The 18,104-nt window shown below is 58.9% G+C and overlaps 1 protein-coding gene across 4 annotated transcripts in view; it reads left to right on the top strand.

Moving 5' to 3' along the window:
* The window catches only part of MAP2K2 (mitogen-activated protein kinase kinase 2), a 35,514-nt gene extending 17,795 nt beyond the window's left edge, over positions 1 to 17,719 (top strand). For 2 of the 4 annotated variants that reach the window (XM_005587545.5, XM_005587544.5), the window contains 8 exons: positions 5,213 to 5,290; positions 6,371 to 6,422; positions 6,508 to 6,632; positions 8,562 to 8,775; positions 10,628 to 10,692; positions 12,821 to 12,882; positions 13,784 to 13,829; positions 17,333 to 17,719. In XM_005587545.5, coding sequence (XP_005587602.1) covers positions 5,213 to 5,290; positions 6,371 to 6,422; positions 6,508 to 6,632; positions 8,562 to 8,775; positions 10,628 to 10,692; positions 12,821 to 12,882; positions 13,784 to 13,829; positions 17,333 to 17,443 — 753 coding nt within the window. In that variant the 3' untranslated portion in view covers positions 17,444 to 17,719. The remainder of the gene's footprint in view (positions 1 to 5,212; positions 5,291 to 6,370; positions 6,423 to 6,507; positions 6,633 to 8,561; positions 8,776 to 10,627; positions 10,693 to 12,820; positions 12,883 to 13,783; positions 13,830 to 17,332) is intronic. The other 2 variants (XR_012428257.1, XM_074025403.1) reach the window with 2 other exon arrangements.
* Positions 17,720 to 18,104: the final 385 nt, after the last annotated feature.

Genomic DNA, 18,104 nt, shown 5'->3' with positions numbered 1-18,104 from the left:
TGCAGTGAGCCAAGATGGCGCCACTGCACTCCAGCCTGGGCGACAGAGTGAGATTCCGTCTCAAAAAAAAAAAAAAAAAAAGAACTAAAAAAAACAATGTGGAACATGTTGATTTTAAAGCATCAGGTGAGCCCTGACAGGGCAGCATCCTAGGAAGTAAAGCCATCCAAGGGGGCCATCCCTGCCACCCTCGCCGGCCCTGTGAATCCTCTCCATGCTGAACGGTGCCCTCGGAATTCACCCATGTGCCCATAGGTTTCCACGGCAGGGCCTGCCCAGCACCTGATTCATTCCCTTCCAGGCCACCCCAGTGAGGCAAAGAGGCAGCTTAGCACCAGGGCTGAGGATGGGCGTGCAGATGAGGTCTCGGCCCCACTGCTCACTCTCACCACGGGTTCAGGACAGGACTCTTGCTGCTTCTGCTGTGAAGCCGAGGGAGGCGGTAGCCCCTGCTGGGGTGAGGACTATGTGAGCTCTCCCCAGGATGGCACTTGGCACGCACGGGGTGTTGCATCCGTGTCCTGCGGCCATTTCCCTGTATTTCTATGCAATTGCCCCATATTTCTGTGTCTTCTTTATTTTCTTTTATTTGAGGAGTAGGGGGGTACAAGGTCTCTCTCTGTCACCCAGGCTGGAGTGCAGTGGCATGATCCTAGCTCACTGCAGCCTGCACCTCTTGGGCTCACGCGATCCTCCTGCCTCAGCCTTCCAAGGAGCTGGGACTACAGGTGCATCAGCACGCTCAGGTAGTTTTTTAAGTTTTTTGTAGATATGGGATCTCACTATGTTGCCCAGGCTGATCTTGAACTCCTGGGCTCAAATGATTCTCCCGCCTCAGCCTCCCAAAGTGCTGGGATTACAGGGGTGAGCCACCGTGCGCAGTCATGTATTTATATAAAATGGCCAGCACTTGTTGGTGACTGGAGCTTAGGAACAATGGGGCTGGCTGCTTCCCTTGGGCCTGAACCTATTGCTGGATAACTCGGGGCAAGAACCCAGTGGACACTGGGACCTCATGGGATGGGAGAGGAGAGCCAGTGACTTAGGGACCTCATAGAGGTGCCCCTTGGCCTTTCTCGGGGTCTCGTGAAATCTGCTGAGGAATGCCCACGTTGTTCTGCAGTAATGGAAACTGGACGTGTCCATCACTAAGGGAGCGATTCAAGAATGATATTTGGCCGCTTTGCAGTGGCAAAGTGAAATCCACAAGGGTGTACTGAATGGGAGTATCCCCAAATACAACACTACTCATGTAGTGGAGGGGTGGTTGTAGAAAATAAACATCTCATGGGCTGGGCGCCGTGGCTCACGTTTATAATCCCAGCACTTCGGGAGGCCAAGGCAGGCGGATCACGAGGTCAAGAGTTCAAGACTATCCTGGCCAACATGTTGAAACCCCATCTATGCTAAAAATACAAAATTAGCTGGGCACGGTGGTGCACGCCTGTAGTCCCAGCTGCTCAGGAGGCTGAGACAGGAGAATCACACGAACCTGGGAGGTGGAGCTTGCAGTGAGCCGAGATCATGCCACTGCACTCCAGCCTGGCGACAGAGCAAGACTCCGTTTCAAAATAAAAGAAAAAGAAAATAAACATAGCATTGGCCCTTTCATTTATTTATTGTCTTTTCAAGTCAGGGTCTTGCTGAGTTGCCCAGACTAGAGTACACTGGTGCCATCCTCCCACCTCAGCCTCCCGAGTAGCTGGTACCACAGGCACGAGCCACCATGCACAGCGAATTTATTTGCTTATTTTTGTAGAAATGGTGTCTCTCTCTGTTGCCCACGCTGGTCTTGAACTCCTGTCCACAAGTGACCCTCCTGCCTCGGCCTCCCAGCGCTTTGGGAGAATCACGTGAGCCCAGTAGGTCGAGGCTGCAGCGAGCTATGATTGAGCCACTGCTCTATAGCCTGGGCAACAGAGTGAGTCCTGAGACTGTATTTCCAAATACACAGTCAGATCTGGGGACCAGGTGCTCACTTCTGTAATCCCAGCCTCTTGGGAGGCTGAAGCGAGAGGACCTCTTGAGCCCAGGCGTTTGAGAGCAGCCTGGGCAACGTGAGGAACCCCAGTCTCTACAAAAAATTGGCAGGACTTGATGTCGCGCCTGTAGTCCCAGCTACTTGGAAGGCTGAGGTGGGAGGATTGCCTGAACCCAGGAGGTCGAGGCTGCAGCGAGCCAAGATCCCACCACTCTGCTGCCGTCTGGGCAACTCCTGTCTCACAGAGAGAAAGAAAAGATCTGGAACAATCTGAGTCACACTTGAGGGGAGAATGGTGGAAGCGATGGGGCGTCCGGGTTTTTTATCTTCGTTTGAATTTTATACAAGAAAAATGTGTGTTCGCCTACTACCTATGTAACAAAAGTACAGTTACAAGACTATTTGAAACACACACACACACACGGACACACACACACACGCACACACGGTAGAAGTGTGTGGTCATGCACAGAGTGAGATTTGGAGCCAGCAGTACACAGCTGCAATACCCTCTGCGCCACATCCTGTCTCTGTGACTCAGACAAACTGCTTGTCCTGCCAGACGTTGGTCTTTATAGCTGGAGACCAGCCCTTCTCAACCAGGGGCAGTTCTCCCTCCCAGGAGACACCTGGCGCTGTCTGGGGACGTGTGTAGTTATCACGTCTGCGGGGTGCTTCTGGCGTGGAGTGGGTGGAGGCCAGGGGCGCTGCTCAGCACCCTGCAGTGCCCACACCGGCCCCACCCCAGAGAGTGACCTGGCGCCGATGTCACAGTGAAGAAAGACGGCCGCAGAGACAGCTCCTGTGAGGCGCCTTCCGCCAGCTCACGAGGCTTGCAGCCCAGCACTGCGCCCGCCCTCACCTCCTGGGAAGGGCTTTCTCAGTTTCCTCACGCAGCAAACATTGATTGTGACCCTCTGAGGAACGGAGACTGAAGGAGCTGTGCTGGGGAGCAGGGGTTTTAGGGTTTTAGGGTTGCGTTGGCTGCCTCGGCTGCGCTGGCTGCATTGGCTGCGTTGGCTGTGTTGGTTGTGTTGGTTTGTGTTGGTTTGTTTTCCGCCACCCTGCCTCTTTGAAGTTGTTGGTCTCTTTCTGGTTTTTGTTTTTTTGAGGTAGGGTCTCCCTCTGTCACCCAGGCTGGAGTGCAGTGGGGCGATCTCGGCTCACTGCAACCTTGACCTCCCAGGTTCAAGGGATCTTCCCACTGCAGCCTTCCGAGTAGCTGGGACTACAGGCTTGCGCCACCACGCCCAGCTAATTTCTGTACCTTTTGTAGACATGGGGTCTCACTGTGTGGCTCGGGCTGGTCTCAAACTCCTCAGCTCAAGCATGCGTTTTCCTCGGCCTCCCGAAGGGGTAGGAGCATAGGTGTGAGCCACCACGTCTGGCCTTTTTTTTTAAATTGAGGAGTCTCGCTCTGTCACCCAGGCCGGAGAAAAGTGGCGTGATCTCGAGCAACGGCAACCTCCGCCCCCCGGGTTCAGGTGATCCCCCCGGGTTCAGGCGGTCCCCCCGGGTTCAGGCGGTCCCCCCGGGTTCAGGCGGTCCTCCCGGGTTCAGGCGATCCTCCTGCCTCAGCCTCCGGAGTAGCTGAGATTACAGGCGCCCACCACCACACCCAGCTAATTTTTTGTATTTTTAGCAGAGGTGGGGTTTTACCGTATTGGCCAGGCTGGTCTCAAACTCCTGACCTCAAGTGACCCGTCTGCCTCAGCCTCCCAAAGTCCTGGCATTACAGGCGTGAGCCACTGCTCCTAGCCCATGTCTGGCCTCTTTTTAAAGAATTAGTTTAAGGTAGATTGATAACAACTGAGAATGGAAGCAGTTTCCACCTGGCCCTGGCTCACCGGAGCTCCCATCCCAGCCCCTCCTCCTGGGCTGTCTGGACCCTGGCCACACCTGCCCTCCCACCCTGTGTGTCTGCATCTTCAGCCTGGAGCTGGTGGATGGAGTCACATCTGTGCTCTAGAGGCCTCAGAGCGTGTCGGGTTCTCTAGAACTGCCCTCGGCCTTTCTCTCCGAGCCTAGCTGGGCAGAAGTGGCCAGAAAGCGGCAACCCGGGCACCCCTGAGTCCCAGGATTTCTCCCCCGGCTCCTCCCACCCATGTGAATGAAAGCCGTCCTGGGGAAGGCTGGGCTTTTGCAGGAGTCCTGGAGCAGCGTGGTGGGGAAATCCAGGCTCCCTGGCTCGCCTCTCCAGCCTCAGTTCCGCTTTCCTCCTGCTGAGCGCAGAAGAGAAGCATGCCAGACGGTGGCAGTGGGAACTCGGCCGGTCACCCCTGCTGTCCTGGGGGTGGCCTGGCAGGTGTGTCTGGAGCCTCCACCTCTGAAGAGGCATCTTGGGTGGCTCCCAGGGCCTGGGGTTTTGGCATTTGGGGGTTTGGGTCCCCAGGCTTGTTGCCAGGCAGCCTTGGGCAAGACATGGAATTTCTGTTTCACCATTCGTGACATGGAGGTGGGGCCGCACCCAGGGGCCAGCCTAGCCATGATGACTGGTTCCCAGGCCTCCACAGGATGCCCGGCACAGCGGCGAGGAGACCGAGGCTGTGGGGAGTGGCTAAGGTCACGGTCACCTGGGCTGGCTTCACTGGGGTCCGTCCTACAGTCCATGCACCCCCGGCACCTGGTCCTACTCAACCTGGCCTTTCTGTCCTAAGCGGCAGGGACAGGCGCAGGGCTTGGTTAGGGAGCCCCTGTGGGGGTCTGGACAGGCACACAGCAACCCTCCGTCTCCTCCCATATGGGCAGCGCCCGCTTCTCCTCCACGCCCTCACCCTCCCCTTCCCTTCGTGTGCTGGGAAGAGGACCCAGGCCCAGGAAGCTGATCTCCAGCCTGGCCGCCTCCCATGGCGCACAGACAAGCCCACCATGCAGGCTTCAGGGAGTGCAGGCCCCACAGCTGGCTGAGCCCCCGGCCACGGCTTGGGCTGGCCTGGAGCAGAGCCTCTGCCGTGGCGACGTCAGGAGGGCCGAGTCACGCAACTGATTCCAGGAAGGGACGGGAGGCGGGGGCGCCCTGGGCCCTGTTTCTCTGCTACCTTGTGGGCGGGTGTGCAGACCCGAAGCAAAACTATCAGAAGGCCCCTTGACCAGTGGGTGGAGTTGGGCTCCCGCCCCTGCTTCCCATCAGTCAGGAGGCAGACCGCCCCCTCGCCGGGAGTTGGGGGGACGCATCCGTGGCTTCCCAGCCACCTGCTCAGAGCCTGCACTCACTCGTCGTGTGCCCTCTAGGATGGCGGCTCCCTGGACCAGGTGCTGAAGGAGGCCAAGAGGATCCCCGAGGAGATCCTGGGGAAAGTCAGCATTGCGGTGAGTCCCGCCGCAGACCCCGCACAGGCCTCCTCCACACGGCCAGGGTTCCAGGAGCCACTCACGGTGCGGTGGGGGTTAGGGTGGCCCCTGCAGAAAGAGAGTGGCCAAGGCTGTGCCCACCCCCTGTGGAGCTTGAACAAGTGACGTCCCTTTTGGGACCCGAGGTCACCATCTGCCGAGTGAAGACGTGAGGTTTCCTCTTCACTCTTAGTATCCTCTGTTTGCCATGCTGGTCCTCTCTGAGCCTCGTGGCAGGGGGATGTTGGCCGCTGGTACGTTGCGGGGGACAGGAGCTTGTTGAAGGGGAAACCCTGGGGTGGGACGTGGGACGCCAGGACCTCCAGACACACTCCCCCTTGCTGTTAGAAATGCCACCGGGGCCAAGGGCGTCTCTGCTGCCCGGTCTCCAGCGCAGCTGCTCCGCAGAGCCGTGTGGCCTCAGCAGACCGTGCGTGTTGCTTCTAGGAGCTTGCACCTTGCCCATAGCAGGGGCCGAGTCCCGCCTGCCCGTACCGGAGTTGGGATTAAGACACAGGCTGCGTGCTGCCAGACACGCGCTTCAGAGTAGAAAGCTGCCGTCAGCACTGCCTGTGCTGCTTCCTTCACTTCTCGGGATGCTCCTTCCAGGGTGGGCCTGGGGGAAGCAGCGTCCTTCCCGGGCACCCTTAGCCCGTCCCGTCTGCGGGCCCTTAGCACAGTCCCTGGGGCCCCAGATGCGTTACAGATGCTGCCCTTCAGGCTGGTGTGGGCAAACTCAGCAGCCCGGCCTACTCCCGGGCTGTGGGCCACCGTCTCAGCTTCCCTGGGGCTCAGCCGTGTGCCCTGATTCAGAGGCAGTAATGGCATCGGCCACACTGCAGCCGTGTGGGAACCGGGGTTTACTTGCACACAGCACAGGACCATCAGCATCGTCTGCCCTCGCTTGCTCCGCCCCAGCGAGCTCCTCCCAGCCTGAAACAGGGTTCCTGCCGCAGGTCCCTCACTCCAGCTTTGGCTGCTCAGGTCCAACCCCTGGGCTCGGTCAGGAGCTAAGTCCTGGCGGCCTTGTCCCGTGACCCTCTCCGTGCTCCCCTGCAGGTTCTCCGGGGCTTGGCGTATCTCCGAGAGAAGCACCAGATCATGCACCGAGGTAAGGCCCAACCCGCCCTCCTCAGAGCCCTGTGGGCTGGCAGGCAAATGTTGGGCGCCCCTCACTCGCCACCTGCCGCCCCCAGATGTGAAGCCCTCCAACATCCTTGTGAACTCCAGAGGGGAGATCAAGCTGTGTGACTTCGGGGTGAGCGGCCAGCTCATCGACTCCATGGCCAACTCCTTCGTGGGCACACGCTCCTACATGGCTGTGAGTCCCCCCGGCTGTGAGTCCCCCCAGCTCTCCCCTCAACTCTCCCCCTCAGCTCTCGCCCCCAGTTCTCCCACGTAGCTCTCCCCTCCATCTCTTCCCCTCCGCTCTCCCCGCCAGTTCTCCTGCGCAGCTCTCTCCCCACCTCCCACAAGGCTTTCCCAGCTACTTCATGGGCACACGCGCCTACATGGCCATGAGCGCCCCCGGGACATTCCCACCCCAGCTGCACCCTCCCCTCCGTCAGCTCTGCCCACTTGCCACAAGGCTTGGGTGCCACAAGGCTGGGAGCCTGCTTTTCGGATTCCCCTTGCTATTTTTTATTTGTTAATTTATCAGTCTTTTTTTTTGTTTGTTTGGTTGGTTTTTTTTTGTTTTTTTTTTTTTTTTGAGACGGAGTCTTGCTCTGTCACCCAGGCTGGAGTGCAGTGGCCGGATCTCAGCTCACTGCAAGCTCCGCCTCCCGGGTTTACGCCATTCTCCTGCCTCAGCCTCCCGAGTAGCTGGGACTACAGGCGCCCGCCACCTCGCCCGGCTAGTTTTTTTGTATTTTTTAGTAGAGACGGGGTTTCACCGTGTTAGCCGGGATCGTGTCTCGATCTCCTGGCCTCGTGATCCGCCCGTCTCGGCCTCCGAAAGTGCTGGGATTACAGGCTTGAGCCACCGCGCCCGGCCAAATTTATCAGTCTTTTGTAGACACGGGGTCTCGCTGTATTGCCCAGGCTGGTCATGAACTCCTGGGCTCAAGTGACCCTCTTGCCTCAGCCTCCCAAAGTGCTGGGATTCTGCCAGCAGGTGTGCCTGAGCCCCACACCCAGCCAGATCTCCCCTTCCTGTTGGAATTCTCACAGAGGTTTTTGTCTCTAGCAATGCCTGCCAGGTTTCTTTCTTTCTTTCTTTTTCTTTTTCTTTGTTTTCTTTTTTTTGAGACAGAGTCTTGCTCTGTCACCCAGGCTGGAGTGCAATGGCACAATCTTGGCTCATTGCAACCTGTGCCTCCTGGGTTTGAGCAATTCTCCTGCCTCAGCCTCCCAGGCAACTGAGACTACAGGCATGTTGTCACCACACCTGGGTAATTTTTTTTTTTTTTTGAGACGGAGTCTCGCTCTGTCACCCAGGTTGGAGTGCAGTGGCGCCATCTCGGCTCACTGCAAGCTCCGCCTCTCGAGTTCACGCCATTCTCCTGCCTCAGCCTCCTGAGTAGGAGACTCAGGGACTACAGGCGCCCACCACCACGCCCGGCTAATTTTTTGTATTTTTACTAGAGATGGAGTTTCACCGTGTTAGCCAGGATGGTCTCGATCTCCTGACCTCATGATCTGCCCGCCTCAGCCTCCCAAAGTGCTGGGATTACAGGCATGAGCCACTGCACCCGGCAGCCTTGGCTGATTTTTTAAAAAATGCTTTTGGTAGAGACGGGGTCTCGCCATAGGGGCTAGCCTAGTCTTAACTCCTGGGCTCCCACCTCAACCTCCCAAAGTGCTAGGATTACAGACATGGGCCACCACACCTGGCCCTTACTTCATTTCTGGACCAAGAAATTGGACTCTGGGGTCTTTTAGGAAATGACTGGGGATTCAGCAGCCTGCCAAATTGAGCCTTGGAGCAGGCTCTGGATGTTAGCCGTGGAGAAGGAGGCCCCTGCTTCCTGGGGCCGATCGTCCATTCCCAAAAGCGCTGAGCGTTGTGGGCTCTTCAAGAGCTGCGGTCGACACCAGCTCCAGGCGTCGGGCTGGAGCCTCTTCAGCAAGTGCTGCAGGGAGGCCCTGGGTTGCTGAGCCGGGAGGTAGAATTGCTTAACAGCTCTCCGTCCATTGCTGTGGTCATTAGCCATGGAGAGGGTGACTGGAGCTGTAATGGGGCAAGCCTCCCGGGTTCCAGCTGCCATCTTCGCCCCTCTGGGCTCTTTCCTTCCTGCCTCTGCTGCAGCCGGAGCGGTTGCAGGGCACACATTACTCGGTGCAGTCGGACATCTGGAGCATGGGCCTGTCCCTGGTGGAGCTGGCCATCGGAAGGTACCCCATCCCCCCGCCCGACGCCAAGGAGCTGGAGGCCATCTTTGGCCGGCCAGTGGTCGACGGGGAAGAAGGAGAGCCTCACAGCATCTCGCCTCGGCCGAGACCCCCCGGGCGCCCCATCAGCGGTACGGCCTGCGTCTGCAACTTCCGGTCCGGACGCGCAGTACCCTGTGCGGGGCCTGCTGTGCCTGGGCCAGCAGCTGCCTCTCCTCTGCCCCTGTCGCACCACCTGTCCCCCTGGATGGTGCCGACTGTGGTCAGCAGTCCTCAGATGGTCCTGGGGTTTCCCGGGACAGAGCTGGAAGCAGTGAGTGCCCCAAACCTGTTCTGTCCAGGCAGTTGCACCTGTTGTTGCCAGCTGGCGGGATCTGGGAGCGCAGCTTTGCCGCCAAGCCCCTGGGTAGTTAGATTTTCCAACATTTTATCCTGAACGCCTTCAGACGTACAGAAAAGTGGAAGAAACTGGCCACTGCAGAGCCTGGATTCTGCAGGTGACACGCTCCTGTGTGCAGGCCAAGCCTTCCAGGGAGCCCCGAAGTGGAGATCTGACTTGGCATGGCCCTCAGTGGCCTGCTGGCTCCGGCCCCAACACACACAGGAGGGGACGCAGCCCAGGAGGGGGCGGGAGGGCTCAGGCCCCAGGGACAGCTGGGCTCGCAGAGGACAATCCGACGCTTAGGGCGGGCACCTCGGGAGCGGGAGCTCCCAGACGCCAGCCAGAGACGCCTGAGCGGACACTTCCACTGCCTGAGGGAAGAACCAGGGGCGGACCCTGCTTGGTGCAGAGTCACGGGAGGGTCCTGTGATTTTTTTTGAAGTCAGACATCAGGGAGAGTTAGTGGAGTTAGACCCCAAAGGACCCTGTAGCGGACTCTGGTTGGTTTTAAAACCACGTTTCCGAACTGAAGCACACTCCCCACAACTCACTCATTTCAGTGGTTTTCAGTCACAGTGCTGCGCCCCATCACCTCTAATTCCAGAACCTTCTCAGCTTCCCAAGAGGAAACCCCGTCCCCATCAGCCGTCACTCTCCGTCCCCATCAGCCGTCACTCTCCGTCCCCTTCCTGCCTCTGTGAACTGGCCCGTCCTGGGCATTTCACAGAAACGGGATCGCACACTGTGTGGCCTTCTGTGTTTTGTGTGTGGCTTCTCTCCCGGAGCGGTGTCCTCGAGGGTCCTCTACGCCGTGGTGCGTGTCAGAGCCTGGCTCCTTTTGAAAGGCTGACTGGTATTTTATGACACGAGCAGGCCACGTTTTGTGGTCCTTCTACCCCGGACGGGCTGGGGCTGTGAGAAGGTGATTTTCACAGCACTGGCAAACCCAAGCCCTCCCCTCCAGCCAGACTGCTGGGATGTCTTGATCTCGTCCCAGGGAGAGTCCCCCAAGTCCTTATACTCAGGCCTGGCCTCAGCCCCTCCCAGGTGGTACACCGTCCCCAGCCCTGCCCCCAGCCCAGGGCCCCAGCCCGCCTGCCCATTTTGGGACAGGCAGAAGGCGAAAGTCCAGCGGCCAAGCCCAGGCCTGGCCAGCTGGTTCTCAGACGGGTCAGCCACCCCTAGCCGGTCTCCCGCCCTGAATGGCACTCGGGGCCTGCCACCATCACCGCCAGCAGCTCCATGCAAGGTCACAGTGCTGTCCTTGCCTGCAGTCAGCACCGTCCCTCCCCCTGCCCGCCAGAGAGGAGGGTGATGACTTTGGCACGTCCGGCAAGCCTCACCGAGCGAAATGTGACTTCTCAAAAAATGTTCATGTTCCTTTTGCCGTTTTTTTAATTCACTAGAGGCTCAGGCATCCCGGGGAATGGAACGCAGCGTCAGGCAGAGGGGCTTTGTCCTGTGCCTCTGCACACCCACCTCCGATTTAGGCTGGCGTGGGGAGGAGGGTGCCCGGTGGTGATCAGCCCCTGGGAGCCCAACCCCCAGAAGTAGTGAGGTGGCCACTGGCCCCTCTCACCTCCATCTCTCTCCCTGTGCAGGTCACGGGATGGATAGCCGGCCCGCCATGGCCATCTTCGAACTGCTGGACTATATTGTGAATGAGGTTGGTGCTCGACGCCTTTTGGCTTTTCTTTTCTTTTCTCTTTTTCTTTTTTTTTTTTTTGGAAGCAAAATCTCTCTCTTCAGTAGAGCAAGAGTCACCCAGGCTGGGCCGGGCACGGTGGCTCACGCCTGTAATCCCAGCACTTTGGGAGGCCGAGGCGGACAGATCAGGAGGTCAGGAGATCGAGACCATCCTGGCTAACACAGTGAAACCCCGTCTCTACTAAAAATACAAAAAATTAGCTGGGCGCGGTGGCAGGCACCTGTAGTCCCAGCTACTAGGGAGGCTGAGGGAGGAGAATGGCGTGAACACAGGAAGTGGAGGTTTCAGTGAGCGGAGATTGCGCCACTGCATTCCAGCCTGGGCGACAGAGCAAGACTCCACCTCAAAAAAAAAAAAAAAGTCACCCAGGCTGGAGTACAGTGATGCTATCTCGGCTCACTGAAACCTCCACTTTCCAAGCTCAGGTGATTCTCGTGCCTCAGCCTCCCGAGTAGCTGAGATTACAGGTGTGCACCACCACACCCAGCTATTTTTTTCTTTTTTTTTTGAGACAAAGTCTAGCTTTGTAGTGCAGTGGCTCGATCTTGGCTCACTGCAACCTCTGCCTCCCAGGTTCAAGTGATTCTTGAACCAATTCCACGTGCATCGCATCTCCCGTCTTCCATTGTGCTGCACAAGCCCAGCTCCTTCCCAAGGGCCTTGTTTTTTTATGAAGACGCACCCAGAATTCCCGCCGCAGCCTCTCGCCCTGAGTCTAGCGGGAGGTGCGTGCCAGCAGCCCCGGGCTCAGGCCAAGGAGCCAGCCTACCGCTTGAGCAGTGGTCCAGTGTCTCTGCATTAGAGCGTCCAGGAGCCCATGGGTGTGGACTCATAAATCACCCCACTTCCACGGAGAAAGGGACAGGCGTGGCCCTTGCCTCTTGGAAGGAGGCCAGAGAGCCTAGAAGGACCTATAGGTCCTGGAGTGGCTCCTGTTCCGTCAGTCCCTGTAACCACCCCGTGAGCCAAGTGTGAGGGTTTCCACCACCCAGATGAGTAAACCAAGGCACAAGGAGGGGCTTGGCCTCCTCCCAGGCCTGCAGCTGTCAGGGAGGCACAGGACTGCACCCCAAGGTCCTGCTGGCCACGTGACCAGGCCGGGCCACCTCCCTGAGCCTTCTGTGGGCTTCTGTGTCTTTGGCAGCCCTTTGGAGCTGGGGCAGAGAAACAGGCATCTAAGCTGCCTGCAGACTGGGCAAGGCCTGGAGTTGGGTGGCGAGATGATGACAGGGCCAGGTGGGGTGGCCCTGGTGACCCAGCCCTCCCTGCACCTGGCAGCCACACCCAGGCCTGGTGCACACATCCCCCCACTGCTCCCCTGCCTCTTCCCACCCCTGCGCAGGAGAGGCCTGACCCCGCACTGCCGGCACCACTTCCACGGCCACTCCCACTCCAGGGACGTGTGTGCTGGGCCGGGCTCTCCAGTGCTTGGGCTTAAAATTTTGGACCCCGTTTGGTTGGGCACAGTGGCTCAGGTGTGTAATTCTAGCACTTTAGGAGGCCACAGCGGGTGGATCACCTGAGGTCAGGAGTTCAAGACCAGCCTGGCCAACCTGGTAAAAAATACTGTCTCTACTAAAAATACAAAAATTAGCCAGGTGCAGTGGCGGGCACCTGTAATCCCAGCTACTCGGGAGGCTGAGACCGGAGAATCGCTGGAACCCTGGAGGCGGAGGCTGCAGTGAGCCAAGATCACTCCATTATGCTCCAGCCTGGGCGACAGAGCGAGACTCTGTCTCAAAACCAAAGAACTTTGGACCTAGCTGTTCCTCTGTGGGGCCCAGTCCCAAAGCTCATCCTTCAGCCAGCGTCACTGGGGAAGGAAGCAATTGATGATACTCGAGGAGTTGTCTTGTTTATAAAAGGGGGGTGCACCCCTCTCTCCTTCCCTCCAACCAGCCATGACTCTCAAACGAGAAGTTCTGGGAGAAGGCCAGCTCTCACAGGGTGCAGCTCAGCTGGCATGTGGTGTCGGCCAGGCCTGCAGGGTGGGTGACTGGACAGGACAGGCAGGGGTTGGGAGGGCTACAGCCAAGGGTCCCTGAAGACGCCCAGGGCTGACCCCACCCTCTGTTCTCCTCCACAGCCGCCTCCTAAGCTGCCCAACGGTGTGTTCACCCCCGACTTCCAGGAGTTTGTCAATAAATGGTAGGTGGAGCCGGGCCGCCCGCACCCCTGGCCAGGACCCAGATGTGCCACTCCTTCCAGGTCCTGGGTGGGGCCCCTGGCCCAGCCTGCCCATCCAGAATCCCAGTGCAGGGTCATGCAGGACTCTGAGCCCAACAGGAAGCCAGATTCCCTTTCCCAGGGCTGTGGCGCTGCAGCTCCTGGCTGCCATGCCATCCTGTCCCCGAGCCTGGGGGTGAAGCAGGATTGCAGGCCCTGTGGACATGACAGTGTCCCTGCCTCACCGTCTGCAGCCGGAGAAGCCTCTGCCTGGTCCGCGGACCCCTGATGTGCTGGCCATGGGCTCCCCGAGGCCCGCCTGCAGGTTCTAGGAGGATTGCCAACCCCTCTCCATTCTCCTGCCCCCAAGCACCCAGCAGCATCTGTGGCGTGGGCCTCAGGCATGGGCCACAGACCACGGGGGAGGAGCTGGGGACACCCGCTTGCCCATAGGGCCAGTCCGTGTGTCTGAGCTGGGGGCGCTGTGAAATGGCACCGCACTCCTGGTGCTAAAGTTGTCCTGGGCCCTTGACGTGTCCTCCGGCAGGCCGGGGACAGCATCTGACCCACACACGGGGCTGCTCTGTGTCTGAAGAAGGTTTTTATTAGAAAGTTAGCTGGGGTTGCATCCAGGCTTCTGACCCACCAGGCGGGGTTTCCCGCCCTCTCACCCTCCCCACAGGGGTGTCCTGCCCCTGGCACCAAAGGGCAGAGGTGGAGCCCTCGTCCGCTGCCAGGCGGCAGAGCAGAGCAGGCAGGTCTGTGCCACAGATCCAGGCGTCCCCCGGCCACAGCCCAAAACGCAGGTGCCCTGGGGCCACCAACTAACTGCCCTATCTTGTCTCCCCTACTGCCTCCCGGTCCTGCCTCTTGGAACCCCCAGCCTCATCAAGAACCCAGCGGAGCGGGCGGACCTGAAGATGCTCACGGTGAGTGATGCCAGCGGGTTCTGGGGCCGGGAGGGTGCAGGCTGCCACCCGGGCCCCAGGAAATAAGGCTGCTGGGCCTGGCTTTGCCCCGGGAGCCAGCACCTGCGACCAGGATGTGGGCAGTCCAGGTGTGCCAGGCCACACCGAGGACCCTCTGTGGGTCTCCGTCGTCCACGAGAGAAGCCATCCTGGAGTGGCTGCGGGGAGCATAGGGTGGGCTCTGAGCCCCACCGCTCCTGCCTGGTGCTGGTCCCGCACCCACAGGATGGGACCCCAGGCTCATTTGCCCTCATGAGAGGCTGGAGGCAGCTCTCAGCTCCCCGAGCTCCTTTCCCTGCAAACAAGAGGGTGACCGTCCCTGTTGTGCACACTGTGGCAGGGTCTTGCTCTGTCACCCGGGCTGGAGTGCAGTGGCCGGATCTCAGCTCACTGCAAGCTCCGCCTCCCGGGTTCACGCCATTCTCCTGCCTCAACCTCCCGAGTAGCTGGGACTGCAGGCGCCCGCCACCTCGCCCGGCTAGCTTTTTTTTTGTATTTTTTAGTAGAGACGGGGTTTCACCGTGTTAGCCAGGATGGTCTCGATCTCCTGACCTTGTGATCCGCCCGTCTCAGCCTCCCAAAGTGCTGGGATTACAGGCTTGAGCCACCGCGCCCGGCTTCGGTGTCTCCTTAAACTCCCATCTTCTGATACCCTCGGAAGCCTAGCTGTTCACCAAAACTCGCCTTCCCAGCGGGGACTATGCCCTCAGAGGAGGGCCCTGGGCATCATCCTCCTGCCCCTCAGCCCAGCCTACACCCCGGGTGCTGTCCCGCACCACGGCCACCGTCAGCAGCCTTCGAACCCCTCCACAGCTGATGGGTGGATTGGAGCCCCGCCCTCCTAGACAGCCCGCTACTTTCTGTGCCTGTAAGAAAAGAAGAGATGCCAGCTACAGGTGCCCAACCCGTGCACCTTGTGATACCGGAATGTGGCTTTCAGCTTTGTATGTTTCTTGAGGGTTGGACAGAGTCTCACTGTGTCTCCCAGACTGGAGTGCAATGAAGCAATCTCGGCTCACTGCAGTCTCAGCCTCCCAGGCTCAAGCGATTCTCCTGCCTCAGCCTCCCGAGTAGCTGGGATTACAGGCACCCGCCACCACGCCCAGCTAATTTTTGTATTTTTAGTAGAGACGGGGTTTCACCATGTTGGCCAGGCTGGCCTCACACTCCTGACCTCAGGTGATCCATCTGCCGCAGCCTCCCAAAGTGCTGGGATTACAGGCATGAGCCACCGCACCCAACCTGCCCAGCTAGTTTTTTAGAGAGAGAGGGTTTTGCTAACTGTCCAGGCCGGTCTCAAACTCCTGGGCTCAAATGATTCTCCCACCTCAGCCTCCCAGAGGGCTGGGATTACAGGTGTGAGCCACTGCACCTGGCATATGTGACATTTTTTCTTTTTTAATGAGGCAGGCTGCGCACAGTGGTGGGCGCTTGGAATCCTAGTGCCATGGGGGGATGGCTGAGGCCAGGAGTTCAAGGGCAGCCTGGGCAACATGATGAGACTGTGCCTCTCCAAAATAAATACATAAATAGAGAGGAGTACTAATGTTGAAATCACTTTTCTTTTTTTCCCCCTGAGACAGAGTATTGCTGTGTCGCCCAGGCTGGAGTGCAGTGGCGCAATCTCAGCTCACTGCAACCTCCGTCTCCCAGGTTCAAGCAGTTCTCCTGCCTCGGCCTCTCGACTAACTGGGATTACAGGCTCGTGCCACCATGCCCGGCTAATCTTTGTGTTTTTAGCAGAGATGGGGTTTCACCATGTTGGCCAGGCTGGTCTTGAACTTGTGATCCACCCACCTTGGTCTCCCAGGGTGCTGAGATTATAGGCATGAGCCATTGCGCCTGGCTGAAATAGCCTTTTTTGAACCAGCTTCTTAAAAATGTTCCCCTGTGGGGTAGCCTAGTAACCTGTGGACCTAGCCGAGATGTGTCCTATCAAGTTGGTTGTTTTTTCACCCATACCTGCACCGACTTTTAGGGAGACACCCTTGCCTGCCTCCAGCTGCAAAAGAGGCAGCATTCGGGGGCCCAAGGTCCTGGACGCCACCCTCCTGGGAACCCCAAAGGCCTCTGCTCACCCGCCGTGGGGTGGCCCAGCCCAGCCTCTTCCCTAAGGGCACCCGCCCTCCTCCCCCAGCCCTTCTAACCGGGAGGCTTCTCATGTCGTGCTGTCCTGTACAGGAACCACTAACCACACATGGCTGTTTAAATGTGTTAAATGGGGCCGGGCACAGTGGCTCATGCCTGTCATCCCAGCACTTTGGGAGGCCGAGGCGAGTGGATCACTTGAGGCCAAGATTTCGAGACCAGCCTGGGCAACATGGAGAAACCTGGTCTCTACTAAAAACACAAAAATTAGCTGGGCGTGGTAGCACGGGCCTGTAATCCCAGCTACTTGGGAGGCTGAGGCAGGAGAATTACTTGAACCTGGGAGACAGAGATTACAGTGAGCTGAGATTGTGCCACTGCACTCCAGCCTGTGAGACAGAGCAAGACTGTCTCAAAAAATAAAAATTAAGGCTGGTTGCGGTGGCTCATGCCTGTAATCCCAGCACTTTGGGAAGCTGAGGCAGGTGGATCATTTGAGGTCAGGAGTTCGAGACCAACCTGGCCAACATGGTAAAACCCTGTCTCTACTAAAAATACAAAAATTAGCCGGGTGTGGTGGCACATCCCTGTAATCCCAGCTACTCGGGAGGCTGAGGCAGGAGAATCTCTTGAACCCAGGAGGCGGAGGTTGCAGTGAGCTAAGATCACACCACTGCACTCCAGCCTGGGCAACAAGAACAAAACTCTGTCTCAGAAAAATAAAAAATAAAAAAAACTAAAAGTAATTAATTTAATTTGTTGAACTGAAATACAATTGAGGCTTTTGTTCTCAAGCCACAGGAGCCACTCCCGGGGCTCTGGAGCCTCATGTGCTGGCGGGTGGGACGGTGCCTGTACAGTGCTTTGCAGGCAGTTCTGTGGAACAGCCTGTTCTTGCCTAGACTGTCCTGCTCCGGGGGACCCTGGCAATGGCTGAGGACATTGTGGTGTCGTGACTTGGGGAAGCCCCTGGCATGGAGTGGGTGGAGGCCAGGGGTGCTGCTCAGTACCCTGCAGTACCCAGGATGGCCCCACCCCAGAGAACGATCCAGCCCCAGTGTCCACAGCGGCCGGAGGACCCGGCTTGCGTGAGCGTAGACCCTGCCCTGGGAGCCCAGGCTGCCGGGCTGGTGGTGTCGCTGCCCCGGGTGGAGCGCAGCATCCTGAGACCCCTCGCAGGCCTGGCGGACGCCCCTGCCCCTTCCTGGGTGGCTCTCCCTCTCCTGCCCCGAGTGCGTCTTCCTGGGACGGAGGGAGGGTCTCCTCTGTTTTTTGCTTTCCGTCCTGCACCATCTGCCAGCGCTGGGCAGACCCTGGCCCTCCCCGGTCTACTGGCACTCCAGGCCCGGATACTCACGGCTCCCCTTTCCCTGCAGAACCACACCTTCATCAAGCGGTCCGAGGTGGAAGAAGTGGATTTTGCCGGGTGGTTGTGTAAAACCCTGCGACTGAACCAGCCCGGCACACCCACGCGCACCGCCGTGTGACAGCAGCTGGGCTCCCCGCGTCCCGCTGGTGACCTGCCCACCGTCCCTGTCCACGCCCCGCCCTTCCAGCTGAGGACAGGCTGGCGCCTCCACCCACCCTCCTGCCTCACCCCTGCGGAGAGCACTGTGGTGGGGCAACTGCGCACGCAGGGACGGGGGTCTCCTCTCCTGCCCGTCCCGGCCGAGGTGCCTCCGGGGACGGGCGACGCTGCTGTGTGTGGTCTCAGAGCCTCTGCTTCCTTAGGTTACAAAACGAAACAGGGAGAGAAAAAGCAAGCCGCACCATCGTGCTTCTTTCTTCCGTTCGGCGTTGGGTGCTGGGTTTCGCTTCAGCCTGGCATGGAGAGGGCATCCCTGAGCTGGCCCGCATTGCGGGGCGCCAAGGCTGAGGGCACAGGGCTCTCCCGAGGGCCAGCCGCTCCCTTTGGGTCAGAGATGGAGACCTGCAGTGAGCCCCCAGGGGATGGCGGCTCTCACCGAAAGGAAGGAGAGCGAGGCCGGGGCGGCGGCTCTTGCCTGTCATTCCATTGCTTTAGGAGGCTAAGGTGGGAGGATCGCTTGAACCCAGGGGATCAAGGCTGCAGTGAACCGCGATGGTGCCAGCGCACTCCAGCCTGGGCGACAGAGCAGGGCTCTGACTGGAAAAGAAGGGAAGTGCCAC

The sequence above is a fragment of the Macaca fascicularis genome, chromosome 19 (assembly GCF_037993035.2).
Source record: "Macaca fascicularis isolate 582-1 chromosome 19, T2T-MFA8v1.1".
Taxonomy (NCBI): domain Eukaryota; kingdom Metazoa; phylum Chordata; class Mammalia; order Primates; family Cercopithecidae; genus Macaca; species Macaca fascicularis.
This window is presented reverse-complemented; position numbering and strand designations above follow the sequence as displayed.